The following is a 16,848-nucleotide window of genomic DNA, read 5'->3' as shown; positions in this document are numbered from 1 at the left end:
GTTGTGAATTAATTTTTTGTCTGAAAATTTGGCTTTTCTTTTTTTCGTTGAAAATTGACCTTTTTTCGTTTAAAATTTAATGATTTTGAAAAAATTCTATAGTTGTGAATATAACTTTTTTTTTCATTTGTGTTTTTTTGTTGTTGAAAATTCTTTGTTTTTTAAGTTGAGAATTATCCCATTGTGTTACAATTTATTTATTTTTTATTTTTCTTTGAAAAAAATGGATATTTTCTTTTTAATTTTTTGTTTTTCTTTAAAAATTCAACTATTAGATTAAAAGAAAAGTCGTTTATTTTTTTGTTAAAAATTTTTTTTTTAGGTTAAGAATTAATTTTTTGACTGCAAATTTGGTTGTTCCATTGTTGTTGAAAATTGACCTGTTTTAGTTGAAAATACTTTTATTGCGTTACAAATTAGGCTTGATAGAAAATTGATCCTTTTTTTTCAATTTTTTTTTTGCATTTGAAAATATATCTATCAGTTTGAAAATTCGCGTATTTCGCTAGAGAATTAATTTTTGTCTTTGAAAATTGAGCTTGTCGTTAAAAATGAAATTATTTTGTTTGTGTTGAAAATTAATTTTTTAACGGCAAATTTAGCAATTAAATTTTTATTGAAAATTTATAGTTTTAATTGAAAATTGATGTTTTAGTTAAAAATTCGACTATTTGTTTAAAATTTTTTTTCTTTGATTGAAAATCTATCTTGTTGAAAATTCGTGTTCTCTGTTTTTTGTAAATTAGTTCTTTTTTTTAAATTATTTTTTTGTTGTTTGAAAATTCAATTATTAGATGGAAAATTCGTGTATTTTGGTATCAAATTAATTTTTTTTGTTTGTTTAAAAATTAATCTTTTTCGTTTAAAATTCCAATATTTGTCAACCAAAATTTCTTTAGTTGTAAATAAAACTCTTTTTCCAGTCATCTGTTTTGTTAAATAATTAACCGAATTTATATTTTCTAAATTTAAAAATCATCTTCTTGGTTGTAGATTAAACTACTGTATTCAAAACTGATTTTTTTGTTTGCTGAAGATTTATCATTTTATTTAAAAATATATCCCATTGCTTGAAAATTCAATTACTTTGTTAAAAATTATTTTTCTAATTGAAAATTTTTCGGAAGTCGATACACAAAAAGTGACTAATCCGAAATTGGAAAGATTTCAGACCCTGTGATGTTGAGCAGTAAGCCTATCGATCATTCACAATCCTTAGTTGTATTCTTATTCGGGAAAAGCATCAATCGGTCCTTAAATTTAAATGCGTGGGATACAATCCAACATACATAATGCATGTTCCCTGATACCATCTTCCCAACAAAGAAATCGATGAACGTATTCAACTCTGATGGTACATACGCCCTAACTCCGACCGTTCATTGTTTCAGAAACGATCGAGTACCGACAATTTCGCCAAACGTCATTAAAAAAACAAAACAAAAAAACACCGTCATTACCCGAAAATTCTAGTGATTAGCTCCCCCCAAAAAAGGACTATGAGACCCACGGCCTTTTTTTCAAATTCACCAAGAACTTGAAAACGAATCGGTCTCGAAAACGTTCTCCTTGAATCTCAGTGTCGACCCCTTTCGGCAAAAAAAGTTGCTCAAAAGTTTTCAGAGTAAGGTTAACGATTAGAGGTTATTGGTTCTCTTTTTTTTTTCCTTCACTAAAAGGGTATTTTTCCTGAAATAAAAATTTCGGAAGAAAATTAAAGAAAGAAAGAGAGGGGGTAAAGTGGGGTAAAGTGGGTGGGGCAGAGTGAGCACGATAGCACCGCTGGTGCCGTTGGCCGTGGGTCCCCGGGGGACGGACGCCATGGCGGCCTCCTCGTCCTCGTCGAGTGGCGAACAACAATACTCCCTACGATGGAACGACTTTCACTCGAGCATCCTCAGCTCATTTCGACATCTGCGCGACGAAGAGGACTTTGTCGATGTCACACTGGCATGCGACAGCAGCAGCTTCACCGCGCACAAGGTCGTCCTCTCGGCCTGCAGTCCCTACTTCCGCAGGCTTCTCAAGGTAGGAAGAATTCATTTATATTCTTAGATTAGTGTCTTCTTTAGAAATCAAATATTTAGAATTTTTTGGGGGAAAAAAAAAGAAATTTCTTTTTTCACTCTGCGGGGATTCGAACCCGGGATCGTTTGTTCGTTGAGGTGGAGTGCCAAATGAGTTAAGGCTGGTGAGTGTCAGATTCTTGGCTCGAATCCCAGAAGATTTTGAGGCGTTCTTTTTTTTTGAGAAAATTGTGTTAATTGTATTGTTTTTTGTTTTTTTTTAATTTTCATCTATTTTAGGGAGGTAAACATACTTTTACGATTTCAATATATCAGTCAAATGGTTTAGATATATGTAAAGTCTATGTTTTTTAGGAATTAGATAGTATTTTCTGTGAAAAAAAAGAAATGTGTTTTTTAAATTTTCTGGGATTCGAACCCGGGGTTTTTTGTTCGCCCGGGTGGAGTGACAAATGAGCCAAGATCGGCGAGATAAAGGTCCTGGGCTCGAATCCCAGGGGAGTTTCACAGGCGTTCCTTTTTTTTTGAGACAATTGTGTTCAATGTATTTTTTAAATTTCTATCATGTCTTCACGAGGTAAAATCATTTTTACGATTGGATTATATTAGTGAAATGCATTGGATATCAATTTGAATCTTTCTTCGGGATTTTCTAATTTTAAGTGTACTGTTAACAATTATTTTGAATTTACATTAAATTACTTGAATTTCCTGTATCTCTTGAATATTCCGAAATCCGTGAACTCCCTGAATATTTTTTATTTGCTGGAATTCTCTGAATGCTTTGAAATCGCTAGAAATATCTGAAATCCTTGAGTTCACTGAATTCTTGTAATATTATAAATTCCTTGAATACTCGGAAGTCCTTCAATTATCTGAAAGCATTAATTCTTGTAAATCCTTAAATTATCTGAATTCCTTGAAATTGCTTGATTTCTCTGAATTCTTTTAATTCTGTGAATTCTCTGAACTCTTTCAACTATCGGAATTTCCTGAATTCTCTGAAATCTTTAAATTCTCTGAAATCCTTTAATTGTCTGAATTTTCAGAATTCTTTGAACTTTTTGAATTCTCTGGATTCCATACATTCTCTGAATTTCATAATTTTTCTGAATAATTCAAATTCTACGAATTCTCTTATATCCATGAATTCTTTGAATTTCCTGAATTATCTGAAATTACTGATTTCTCTGAATTCACAGAATTCTATAAATTCTCCTAATTTGATACTTTTTTCCATTTTTTCCTTTTGAAAATTTAACTGTTAGATTTGAAAAAATCGAGTATTTTGCCAAACATATATTTTTTTGTTTAACAATGATTCTTTTTCGTTCAAAACTTAATTTTTCCTTGATATTATAAGTTCCAAAAATTCCCTGAATTATCTGAATTCCATGAATTCCTTAATGTTCTCATTTCTCTGAATTCCTTAAATTCTCTGAATTCTCTGATGTTAATGAATTCTTTGAATTTCCTGAATTCTCTGAATTCCTTCAATTTTCTGAATTCTCGAATATATCCATGAATCCTTCAATTTTCCTGAATTCTCTGAATTCCCTAAATTATCTGAATTTTTTGAATTTCCTGAATTCCCTGAATTTTCTGAATTCCTTGAATTTCTTAAAAATTGATCTTTTTCGTTTAAAATTCAATTTCTAAATGAATCATTTGAATTTCCTAAATTCTCAAATTTCGATGAATTACTTTTCCCGTTTTTGTTGAAAATTGATCTGTTTTAGTTAACAATTTTTTTTATTTGATACAAATTTTACTCTTTTGTTAGAAAATTGAAACTTTTTTTCATTTATTTTTTTTTCTTTGAAAATTTAACTATTAGATTTTTAAAAATCGCGTATTTTGGTGGAAAATAAATTTTTTGTTTGAAAACGCATCTTTTTCGTTTAAAATTCAATTTCTAAATAAAGTATTTGAATTTCCTGAATTCTTTGAATTCCATAAATTCTCTAAATTCGATAAATTCCTAAAATTCGATGTATTCTCTGAATTCCTTGAACTTTCGAAATTCCTTGAATTTTAGGAATTCCTTGCATTCTTTAAATTCCATAAATTCTATATTCTCTGAATTCCTTGAATTTCCTGGATTTCTCGAAATTTCCTTAGGTCTTGAATATTCTCCATTCCTTGAATTCCATAAATATCCTGTATTCGTTCAATATTCTGAATTCTCCGAACTTACTAAATTCGGGAAAATCTCTGAAATTCCTTAAAATCTCTCTGAAATTCGGGAATATTTTTAATTTCTGAAATTCCTGAAATTCCCGGAATATCTTGAATTCAGATAATTCCACGGATTTAGGAATTTTGAAGTAATTAAAAATAAAGCAATGAATTTAGGAAATTCTTCTTTCGTTTAGAATTGATATTTTTGTATTAAAGTTTTTGTAATTTAGTTGAAAGTGTAATTATTTTGTTAAATATTTAACATTTTTCTTAAAAAGTCATTATTTTGCTTAAAAATTCGGATTTTCCGGTTGAAAATTCCACACTTTTGTAGAAAATTCGTCTTTGTGGGTTCGAAATTCAAGAACTTAGAAAAAAATTAAACTACAGTTGATTTTGAACTCAAATTCTGGAAATTCTAAAATTTCAGAAAATAGTAAATTCTCGAATATAGTAAACTGTGGAATTTTCAAATTCCGCAAAACAAACCTTTTGATTTAAGATGGAGTATTTCTTTTCAAGCATCTATTAAATCTTTTCCAGAATTTAAAAATTCGAAAAATTACTAATTACGGAAATATTCAATTAAGTTAATAATCTTAATATTCCTGAATTACAAGAATGCAAATTTTGATTATAAATAATTAAACAATAGTACTATATTCGGCAATTTGAAAATTCGGTATTAAAATTTCGGGAATCAATATTTTCCTCTTTATTTTCTGTCGAAAATTTTCATTTTCCGGCAACTTACTGCTTCGCCACTCAATGCCACACCGATCTCGGATGAATGCCATCTTCTCGTGCGTACACACGTGCGTACTGCGTTTATACGAAAGAGATTCCATAAATATGATAAGGTCTACGATCCCGGATTCAAAAAAGGGCCCTAACAATTCGAATCTCGATGCCGCAGAGGAAAACCGTAAATATTTATATTTCGACCGTGGAAAAATTCGAGTGGCACGACGACACTCTCGTATTATACATGTCGATTCGATGACCACACAACTGACTTGTTACGAGAATCTCAGATGGAACGATAAAAATGTATTTATAATTCGAAATTATTTATTTTTTATCTCGGATCAATTGATATCGCGAATTGAATTTATAGCAAATTAAAAAAAAAAGAATAGTGAAAGTGATAAATATCCTTTCTCTGCAAACAAAATAGAGTGATTCATGTCTAATTATCATTTCCTTCATGAAATATATTTGTGGAATAACGTCATGAACGGTTGTGTCGAAAATATTTAATAGTCCCAAATGAATAATTCTTTGCTCATTCATTGCGTTCCTTAGATTCAAACAAAACATTTCTTATCGTTTCTTTAAAGCAAAGAATTTTTTTTTGATTGCAGTAAGTTGTTTTAGGGCTAATATTCAAACTTCAGATCTATTTACAATTTCTTCCGGATGTGGTTGCGAAATCCTCTCCTAATGACAGTGTTCATGGTCTAATCAACCACCGGTTGAAACTGGTCTTTCATATTAGAAATCCATTAGTCAGTGGACAGCTTGTAAGTTAAGTCATTTTAAAGTCCCGAGAAATCTCGACAGAATAAGTTAAAACATGTAGAAATTGTCTTGCAAGACAATGTACGGGGATTAACTTAACGAGCACGTATTTGCTGCAGTGAACTCGATTCAGCGAACGCGATATTATCTCAGCTAGAGATTCATCAGACAATTAAAATCAATTAGTCGTTCGCGTCAATTAGAAAATCAGTCCTCTTTCACATCTTCATTTCCGACACGCCTTTTTCTGCTAGAATTCACTTTCGTACTTGCAGGCATTTCTCCAAGATTGATACGAGTGTTCTCAGTTACTTCGAGTGTTGTCTGAGTTTTGTCTTTTGATTTGTCGAACTAAAATCATATTAGCCAAAATTTTTTCTTTATGAATTTTCTGCACCAAAAAAACCTATAAATGAAAGAAATTTCGAAAATAGGGACACAATTAGTAAAGAAAGGTAAAGATGGCACTTACGTTTAAAGAAATTCGCTTTCGTACTTGCAGACATTTCTCCGTATTGATACCAGTGTTCTCAGTTACTTCGAGTGTTGCCTCAGTTCTGTCTTTTTATTAGTCGAACTAAAATCGTACTAGCCAATTTTTTTCTATAAGAATTTTCCACATTAAAGAAACTTACAAATAATATAGAGACACAATCCGTAAAGAAGGGACAATATCTTTCTAACGTTTAAAACTGACGGGGTTTTAACGTTTTTAAACTGTCGTTTAAAGATATTGGCTTTCGTACTTGCAGGCATTTTTCTACGTTGTTACGCGTTTTGTCTTAGTTCTGTCTTTTAATTTCTCGAACTAATATTATACTAGCCAATTTTTTTCTGTAAGGATTTTTTACACAAACAAGCGTATAAATAATATAGAGACACAATCCGCAAAGAAAAGTAAATATGGAACTAACGCTCAAAGAAAGTCGCTTTCGTGCTTGCAGCTCCAAGATTGATACGAGTGTCGTCTCAGTAACTACGGGTGAAGATTCATCATTTTAGTTAAAAATACAACAATGTGGATGAAAATTGCTATTTTTAAATGAAAATTCTTACTGAAAATTCAACTATTTCGTTTAAAATCCATGCATTTAGTTAAAAAAAGATTTTTTTGTAAAAAATTATCTTTTTTCTTCGCAAGTTAATATTCTTGGTTAAAAATTCTTCTTTTTGGTTGAAAATTCAAGTATTTCAGTTAAATATTCATCAATTTAGTTCAAAATGCATCTTGTAGGTTGTAAATAAAATTACTTTGTTGAGAATAAATTTTTTAAACTAAAAATTTGAATATTCCAGTAGAAAATTGGACTATTTTCTTGAAAATCCATTTTCTTGGTTTAAAAATTATATTTTTTATTAGATAATTTAACTTATATATTTTTGGTTGAAAATATATATTTTCTGGATAAAAATTCAACAATTTGGGTGAAACATTGTCTTTTTTAATTGAAAATTCAACTATTTCGTTAAAAATCCACGTATTTGTTTAAAAATCGATTTTTTTGTAGAAAGTTATCTTTTTCATAGAAAGTTTTTCTTCTTGTTCAAAAATTCTTCGTTTGGGTTCAAAATTAAAGTATTACAGTTAAATATTTATCATTTTAGTGATCAGCAATTTAATTTATAATTCAGCTCATAGGTTGAAATATGAGCTGTTTGATTGAAAACCTGTTTTTTCTTTGGATGCCAAGATGTATCTGTTTTGTTCGAAAATTTGTTTCTTTTTCGGTTGAAAATTATGCTGTTTTTTAAACTGAAAATGTAACTATTATTATAGTTGAATATAACATAATTTTAGATAAAAATTCATCTGTTCGGTTAAACAGTCATTTTTGACAAAAAAACTTAATTATTCAATATTTAGTTAAAAAATCATCTTTTTCAGTTGAAAATTCATATTTTTTAGTAGAAATTAATCTTTTTGGTTGCAAATTTATTTTTTTGGTGTAAAATTATTCCAAGTCAGAATTCGTCACAATTGGAAAGTTCCTTCTTCTAAATTTTAGAGAAAAGAAAATACTGAAGTAGTTTTTTCAATAGTTCTTTTCTTAAAAATTAATTTTCTGGAATGAAAATTTATCATTTTAATTGAAAAGTCATCTATTTTTGAAAATGCAACTAATTTGTTGAAAAACATTGTTTCAACTAAAAACTTTTCCAGTAAAAAAAAATCAACTATTCTCTTCAAAAATCCGATTTTTTTGGTTGAGAATTAGATTTTTAACGGAAAATTCAACTGCTATTTTGTATTTGAAATTTTATCTTTTTCATATGAAAATTAAACTATTTGGTTAAAAATCGATATATTTATTTAAAAATTAAACTTTTTTTTTTAATTGATACATTTTGTGGAAAATTCTTTGAAAGTCAATCTCCTTGTTCAAAGATTCTTCTTTTAGGGTAGAAATAAATTTACTGGGTTGAAAAGTAAATTCTTTCGTTGAAAATTATTTTTTTTTTAATTGAACGTCCATAATTATATATAAAAATAATTGTATATAAAAAGTAAACTCTTTGGTTGAACATTCATTTTTTCACTAAAAATGTATTTATTCAATTTTGGTTTGAAAGAATATCTTTTTTAGTTAAAAATTCTTCTTCGTGGTTGATTATTGATTTTTTCAACTTAGATCATGATTCAAATATTTCAGTTGAAGATTGTTTTTGGTTGAAAATTCCGCTATTTCGTTAAAAATTAAATTAATTTTATGAAACTGTAACTGTTTGATTGAAAATTAACTTTCTTGTTTAAAAAACATATTTTCGGGTTGAAAGTTCAACTGTTTCACTTTCGAAAATAGAGACACAATTAGTAAAAAAGGTAAATATTGAACTAACGTTCAAAGAAAATCGCTTTCGTACTTGCAGGCGTTTCTTCAGATTGATACTAGTTTTGTCTCAGTTCTATATTTTAAGTTGTCGAATTTAAATAAAACTAGCCAATTTTTTTCGTTATTTGCTTTCGTACTTGCATGCATTTCTCCAGATTGTTACGGTGTCGTCTCAGTTTTCTATTTATATTTTTTGAAGCAGATTACTAGTTCATTATGAAAAATAAGATAAATGATACTAATTATAAAAAGAATCAGAGCTAAGCCCAAGGGGAGCAGTAGAATTCTAGGTTTGTTAAGCGACGTTGACGTGTCGAGGAAAAACAAACGAGTTTCTATTTTTCGAAAGAGACATTTTCTTTATTTCTTTACGCATGAAGGGAAGGAGGAGGGAACTTTTATAAGAGTTTTAAGTATCCATCGATTCCACGTGTCTTTCTCCCCTCCAAGAGAACTTTATTACAGTCTCGTCGTTTTTCAAATAAGCCGGAAACAAACGAGATCTCGTCGTGTGTATTTCCAGAGATACTCACGCACTCGTGCTTTCGTGTCCACGCATGGCGCGAGCATTAGGATAAATTTAAAAACAGTCGCTCACCAATTACAACGAGTCGTGTTTCCCGAGCGTGTGTACCGTCAGCGCGTACACGTATAGTACTGACACTAACGCACGTTATGTGTCCCCGTACGCACTCTCGACTTTAATTATAGAATATGGAGCAGAGGTACTGCGTTACCGGGCAAATGCGGCTTGTGCAAGCGCGCTTAAGGGCACATCGTAACGATATACCGTACCTACACAAGTGCGTCTTCAGTTTATACTTTCTCGGGGAACTTTCTCAGGAGAATGACCGGGATTTTTTTATTTTTTTATTATTTTAATAATTTTGTTCAATACTTGCAGGACATGTCGGTGAAAATTCGTCACAATTTAGAAGTTCCTTCTTCCAAATTTTATAAAAAGATGGTACTTCAAGTAGTTTTTTTAGTAGAAGATTCGTAATTTTTAAGTGGAATTTCATCTCTTTTTAAAAAATCTAACTATGTTCTTGAAAATCAATTTTTTAACTGAAAATGGAACTATTCCAGTATAGAATTGAACTAGTTTTCTGAAAATGCGATTTTTTATTGGTTAAGAATAAGATCGTTAACGGAAAATTGAACTATTTGGTTGATAGTTGATATTTTTTATTTAAAAATTAAAATATTTGTCGAAAAATTCATGTTATTTGTGGAAAATCTGTCTTTTTTCACAGAAAATTCATCAGCTTGGTTGAAAGTTAATTTTTTTAACTGAAAAATTAAACTTTCCATTTTAGTTGGAAAATTTACATTTTCTAGTTTAAAATATATTCACGTATTTTGTTTTAAAAAAAAACTACTTTTTTCCTAGAAAATCGACTATTTTAGTAGAAAATAATTTTTTTCTTTGAAAGTTTATCTCCTTATTTAAAAATTCTTCTTTTGAGCTATTTTCTGAAAATTCGATTTTTTTGGTTTAAAATTAAATTTTCAACAAGTTCAGATATTCGGGAAAATTTTGATTTAAAGTTAACTTTTACAACTGAAAATTTAACCATTTTACTTTGAGTTGAACATTGGCCTTCTCTAGTTTAGAATTTAACAATTTAGATGTAAATTTGGCTTATTTACTTGAAAATTCATTTATTTATTTTTTATTGTGTTAAAAAAACGTTTTTTCCTAATAGAAAATTAATTTTTTTGTTTGCAAATTCATCTTTTTCGTTGAAAACTCAAGTATTTCAACGAAATGTTCATAACTTGAATTTATAAATTTATCTCTTTTGTTGTAAATTCAACTATTTTGACTAAATTTTCATCATTGTAGTTGAAAATTCATCAGTTTGATTTGCAAATTTAATTATTTCGTTCAAATTGATTTTTTTTTGTTGAAAATTACTTTTTTTTTTACTGAAAATTGAATGATTAAACTTAAAAATTCAACTATTTTGTTGAATATAACTTTTTTTTATGAATATAATTATTTTTAAACTAAAAATGTATTTATTCCAGTTGAATATTAAATTACGTAACTTAAAAATTCATCTCTTTAGCTTGAAATTAAATTTGTTTACTAAAAATGTAACTATTAAATTTTTGTTTGAAAAATGATCCTTTTTAGTTAAAAAATCGTCTTCTTTGTAGGAAATAATTTTGTTTTGTTTAAAAATTCATCTTTTTTGTTTAAAATTCAATTGTATATTTTGTGAAGAAATCCTTTTTTTTTATAGAAAATTAATCTTTTTGTATGAAAATCCATATTTTGTGTTGAAAATTCAAGTATTTCAACCAATTATTCATAATTTTATTTGCAAATTTGTTTTTTTTGGTTAGAAATGGATCTTTTTTATTTTTTAATTCTACTAGTTGCTTGAAAATTTGTGTATTTTAGTTCAAAAATTCATGTATTTTGTTAAAAAATGGTCTTATTTGTAAAAAATTAATCTCCTTGTTTAAAAATTCATCTTTTTTGTTCAAAATATAACTAATTGGTTGGAAGTTAAACTCTTTTGTTAAAAATTGTTTTCTTTGGTTTAAAATTAATCTATTGCAGTAGAATATTTATAATTTTAATCTAAAATTTAGCAGTTTGTTTGAAAATTTTTATTTCTGGGTGGACAATTATTTATTTTAACTCAAAATTTAACCATTCCATTTTTTGTTGAAATTTGATCCTTTTTAGTTCAAAATTCAACTATTTGGTTGAAAATGTATCTTTGTTAGTTTAAAATAGAACTATTTTGTGAAAAAATCATGTATTTTGTTAAGAAATCCTTTTTTTTTATAGAAAATTAATCTTCTTGTTTGAAAATTCGTCTTTTTTGTTGAAAATTCAAGTATTCGAATTAAATATTCAGAAATATTAAACTAATTCAGTTATGTATAAAAATATTTGTTGTTTCTAGTTAAAAATTAATCTACTGCAGATGAATATTTATTATTTTAATTGCAAATTTCTCAGTTTGGTTGAAAATTTTTCTTTTTCTGGCGGAACATTAATTATTTTAACTGAAAATTTAACTGCTCTATTTTTGGTTGAAAACTGATTCTTTTTAGTTCAAAATTCAACTATTTTGAGGAAAATTCATGTAATTTGTTAAAAAATAGTTTTTTTAAAAATTAAAAATTAATCTTTTTTTCAAAGTTAGCTTTTTTGTTGAAAATAAATATCTATAATAAATAGTAAATAAAAATAATTTCATTTGTAAATTTATTTGTTTCGTTGAAAGTTGAACAATTTCATAATTTCAGTTAAAAATTCATCTTTGTGGTTTAAAATTCAACTATTTCAGTTAAATATTCATCATTATAGTTGAAAATTCCAACCTTTGCTTGAAAATTTAACAATTTATAACAAATTTTGTTTTTAGTTCAAAATTCAACTGTTTTGATAAAAATGCATGTATATTAAAAAATCGTAGTTTTTATAGAAAATTAATCTTCTTGTTTGTAAATTTATATTTTTATGTCGAAAATAAAACGACTTGGTTGGAAGTTAAAACTCTTTTGTTAAAAATTTATTTGTTGGGTTTAAAAATAATCTATTCCAGTAGAATTTTTATAATTTTAATTGAAAATTTATTAGCTTCAACTGCAAATTTAACTATTTCATTTTTGGTTGAAAACTGATCCTTTTTAGTTAAAAATTTAAATATTTCGTTAAAAATGGATCTTTTTTAGTTGAAATTCAACCATTTGCTACTTTGGAGAAAAATTAAAAAAAAAAGAATTGCCATGCTTTCAGTATTACGTTTTCTAAACGAAACAGAATTATTTAATTCTTAAAAACCATTAAAAAAACTATTATTTATTAAAAACTCGCGAAACTGTATACATATTTCGAATTTTGTTATTTCAAAAATACAAAATGTTTTAAATTTCTAATTATTGTCATCGAAACTAAATGAAAATTCAAATAAGTAATTCTCGTAATAGAAATGAGTTTCACATACATTTATATTTAAGTATCGTGCAAAGCGGAAAAAGGGGCGCGAGATTTCTAGCCTAGTTTCTAAATCTCTACGATCTTTTCCACTTTTTTCCAGTGTTGTTTTCCACATTTTTCGTAGGGCACGCGTGGGACGTGTCGCCCACGAGTCGCACGTGCCCGCGTATTTTCCAGATACTTAGCGCGTGGCCGCGCTGCGGATTTCAACCCCACTCAATAAGGAAACTTGATGTATGACCTGGGTGTCTGTCACTCGATGAAAATGCAGTCAGCTGCCACGCTCTTCAACTGCTTAACTCAAAACGGAAACTACTCGATTGAAAAAATTTGTTTTGTCTTCATTTTATCCTTTTCGTAATTGACCCAATTTTTGGAATTATAATATTTAAAATTAGTAATTGTCAATCAAATATTCAAAACTAAAAAAAAAAAACTTTAAAAAATTGATTAAGTTGAATAGATATTAAAAACCTTTGAAAAGATTCGAAACGAATTAAAATGTTTAATCATTAAAAATAATTCAAAGGACAAAAAACGGCGCTTTATACCAAAATTTCGATACAAATAATTTGAAACAAAATATAGATTTTTGCATATTTAGAACAATAATTTTTTCGAATTTTTTAAAGAAATATCTTAAGAATCCTAGGAAAATTGAAAATAAATTTTTATTGAAAAGAATTAATTTCTAAAAATGATTTAAAAAGATTTCTAAAATGGTCAAAAATGAATATGGAAGTTTTTAAGGACATTTTTAAAATTTTACAGGATTTTTTTACAAAATTTTAGGAAAAATTAGAATGATTTTAAAAGAAGTTTAGAAGTTATAAAAAAAAATTCAAACACAATTTAAAACATGTTGATTTTTTAAGATTTTGTAATGAAATTTTTAAGCTTTTTAAGGATTTTTAAACTATTTAAAATTAAAATAATTCAACTTATTACTTCGAATGAAAACCTTTTTAGTTTTAGAATTCGAATTTTTTAATTTCATTGGCCGTTATTATTGAATTTTTTATTTATTTATTCAGCAATTTAACCATTTTGCTTAAAAATGTATGTATTTTGTGAAAAATTCCACTTTTTATATAGAAAATTAATTTTTATGTTGGAAAATTCATCTTTTTGGTAAAAAATTCAACTATTCCAGTTCAAAATTGATCATTTTTGTTTAAAATTCATCAGTTTGGATGAAAATGGAGCTTTTCTTATTCAAATACAAAAATTTGAATGAAAATTGGCTTTCTTAAATTAAAAATTCAACTTTTTCGTTAAAAATCCACATATTTGGTTAAAAATCGATTTTTTCTAGAAAATGATATTTTTCTTTGCAATTTAAGCTTCTTATTTAAAAATTGTTCTGTTGGGTTAAAATTTCAATTATTGCAGTTGAATATTTATAATTTAAGTGAAAATCCATTTTTAGCTTGAAAATAAAATTACTTGGTTAAAAATTAAAATCTTTTTTGAACATCAATTTTTTTGTTGAAAATTCATCATTTTAATTACAAATTTATTTCTTTGGTTGAAAAACGAGCTATTTAGTTGGAAAATTTCTTTTTTTTTGAATGAAAAGGAAATTTTTTACCGAAAATGTAACTATTTCGTTGAAAATTTGTTTCTTTTTTGGTTGAAAATTATTTTTCTTTTTTAAACTGAAAATGTAACTATTATTTGATTTGAATATACCATAATTTTCGATAAAATTTCATATTTTTCAGTAGGAATTGACCTTCTTGGTTAAAAATTCATCTTTTTGGTTGAAAATTCAATTATTCTTGTACAAAATTCATCATTTTAATTGAAAATTAATTTTTCTGGCCAATAGTTTTTTTATTACAAATTAAAATATTTTTTGAACATTAATTTTTTTGTTGAAAACTCATAATTTTAATTAAAAATTTATTTCTTTGATTCAAAAATGAGCTAGTTGGTTGAAAATTGATTTTTCTTTGGATGAGAAGGAAATTTTTTACCGAAAATGTAACTATTTTTTTGAAAATTCGTTTCTTTTTTGGCTGGAAATTATTTTTCTTTTTCAAACTAAAAATTTAACTATCATTCGATTTGAATATACCATAATTTTAGATAAAAATTCATATTTTTTTGTAGAAAATAATCTTCTTGGTTGAAGATTCATCTTTTTGGTTCAAAATTCAATTATTATAGTAAAAAAATCATCATTTTAATTGAAAATTCATCTTTCTGGTCAATAGTTCTTTTGTTGAAAATTAATTTTTTTTGTTTGAAGATTTATAATTTCAATTGAAAATTCGTCTCTTTTTGAAAATGTCACTACTTTGTTCCAAATAATATTGTCTACTATAAACTTAACTTTTCGAGTAGAAAATTTAACTATTTTTGTGAAAACATATTATTTTGGTTGAGAAATGGATTTTTAACGAAAAATTCAACTATTCTATTTTGGATTGAAATTTTATTATTTTTTTTTTTAAAATGAAAATTGAACGATTTGGTTGAAAATTTATGTTTTTTTATTTAAAAATTAAACTATTTTTTTGAAAATTCATGAAATTTGTGGAAAGTTCATCTCTTTTTTTTTGTAGAAAATTCATCTTTTTGGTAGGTATAAAAATAAAAAATTCCAGTTGGAGATTCGTAATTTTAGTTGAAAATTCATGAGTTTGGTTAAAAGTTAATTTTTTCAATTTAAAATTTAATCGTTCCATTTTGCGTTGAAAATGGCTCTTTTCTCATTCAAATGTTAACAATTTGGATTTAAATTTGTCAATTTTAAATTAAAAATTCAATAATTTCGTTAAAAATGTACTAATTCAGTTAAAAAATCGGCTTTTTTGGTAGAAAATGATTTTTTTATTTTAAAGCAAATATCCTTGTTTAAAATTTTTTTTTTAGTTGATCATTAATTTTTTAGGTTGGAAATAAATTTACTTGGTTGAAAGTTAAATTCTATTGTTGAAAATCCATCATTTTAATTGAAAATTAATTTCTTTTGTTGTAAAATGAGCTACTTAAGCTAAAACTTGTTTTTTCTTCAGACAAAAGGATTTTTTTTACCGAAAATTGAACTATTTTATTGACATTTTTTTTTCTGATTGAACATTGATTTTCTTAAATAAAAATTTAATTATTTAAGTTTTGTTTGATAATTTATCTTTTTTAGTAAAAATGATTATTTTTTTGTTTGACAGTTCAACTATTTCAGTCAACGATTTATCCTTTTAGTTGAAAATTCAAAAGTAAATATGAAAATTAAATTTTTGGACTAGATATGTAACTATTCCACTTTCTGTTGAAAACTGAATTTTTTTCTGTTCAAAATTCAACTATTTGGTCAAAAATGGTCTCTTTTAAATTAAAATTCAACTATTTCGTTAAAATTAATTTTTTTCTTTGAAAAGCGGTATTTTTTCATAGAAAACTAATCTTTTTGTTGGAAAGTAAATTTTATTGTTTAAAAATTCAAGTATTTCATTTGAATACTCATTTAAATTAAATTATGATATTACGATTTATGATTTTTATTAAATATTAAATTTTATAATTTAATGAATTAATTACCCTGTTTGAAAAAATAACACCATTTCTTTAAATTCATCATTTTAGTTGAAAATTCATCTGTTATTTTAGTTGACTGGGAAAATGGAAAAAGTTGACCGGGAAATGACCGGGAATTTCAAATGGTATGCCGAATCGCCACCTTAATTTTATTTTGAAAAATTTTTCAAATCAAATCTTGATGGAAGATGATCCTGATGAATGTTTTTTTTTTTCAAATTTGTTTATTAAAGTATTAATTTTGACAATAATAAGTGCGCTCCTGGGCTGCATGCGTGCATGCGTGAACACTTTCACATGTGAAACGGGAATAAGTAAACTCGTACATGCGAGTAATGCACGCACATATTGACAAATGCGCGAGGTCGCGCTCGGACTTAAACGACTGCGTCATCATTCATTACTTACTATCGACACGGAGTCAAATTCTTTCAAGCAAAATGCGACCGATGAACATTATATTCAGAATATTTTCGGGAAACGCACTAGAATAATTTCAAAGTCAATTTAAAATATTAGACTTAGATAAAGATTAGAGATCGTCCATAAACTACTGTCCCACTTTACGGGCTGGTATTTTTAGTTTTCAGTTGACAATTCAACTGTTTGGATACGAATTCTTGTATTTTATTAAAAATTTGCCATTTTTGGTTTTAAATGAATCTTTTTTTTATTTGAAAATTCAACTTTTTCGTTGAGAATTTTTTAATTTTGAAAATGCGCTTTTTGATCGCTAAACTTTTTGTTTAAAAGTTCATTTTTTTTTATTTGAAAATTC

General features: G+C 26.6%; 1 protein-coding gene across 4 annotated transcripts in view; it reads left to right on the top strand.

Moving 5' to 3' along the window:
* The first annotated feature begins 1,715 nt into the window (after nt 1-1,715).
* LOC117182935 (protein abrupt) overlaps nt 1,716-16,848 on the top strand; it is a 69,272-nt gene continuing 54,139 nt past the window's right edge. The window contains exon 1 of one of the 4 annotated variants that reach the window (XM_033376051.1): nt 1,716-2,028. In XM_033376051.1, the coding sequence (XP_033231942.1) occupies nt 1,822-2,028 (207 nt within the window). In that variant the 5' untranslated portion in view covers nt 1,716-1,821. The remainder of the gene's footprint in view (nt 2,029-16,848) is intronic. The other 3 variants (XM_033376050.1, XM_033376053.1, XM_033376052.1) reach the window with 3 other exon arrangements.

This window comes from Belonocnema kinseyi, chromosome 2, assembly GCF_010883055.1.
Source record: "Belonocnema kinseyi isolate 2016_QV_RU_SX_M_011 chromosome 2, B_treatae_v1, whole genome shotgun sequence".
Lineage (NCBI taxonomy): Eukaryota > Metazoa > Arthropoda > Insecta > Hymenoptera > Cynipidae > Belonocnema > Belonocnema kinseyi.
This window is presented reverse-complemented; position numbering and strand designations above follow the sequence as displayed.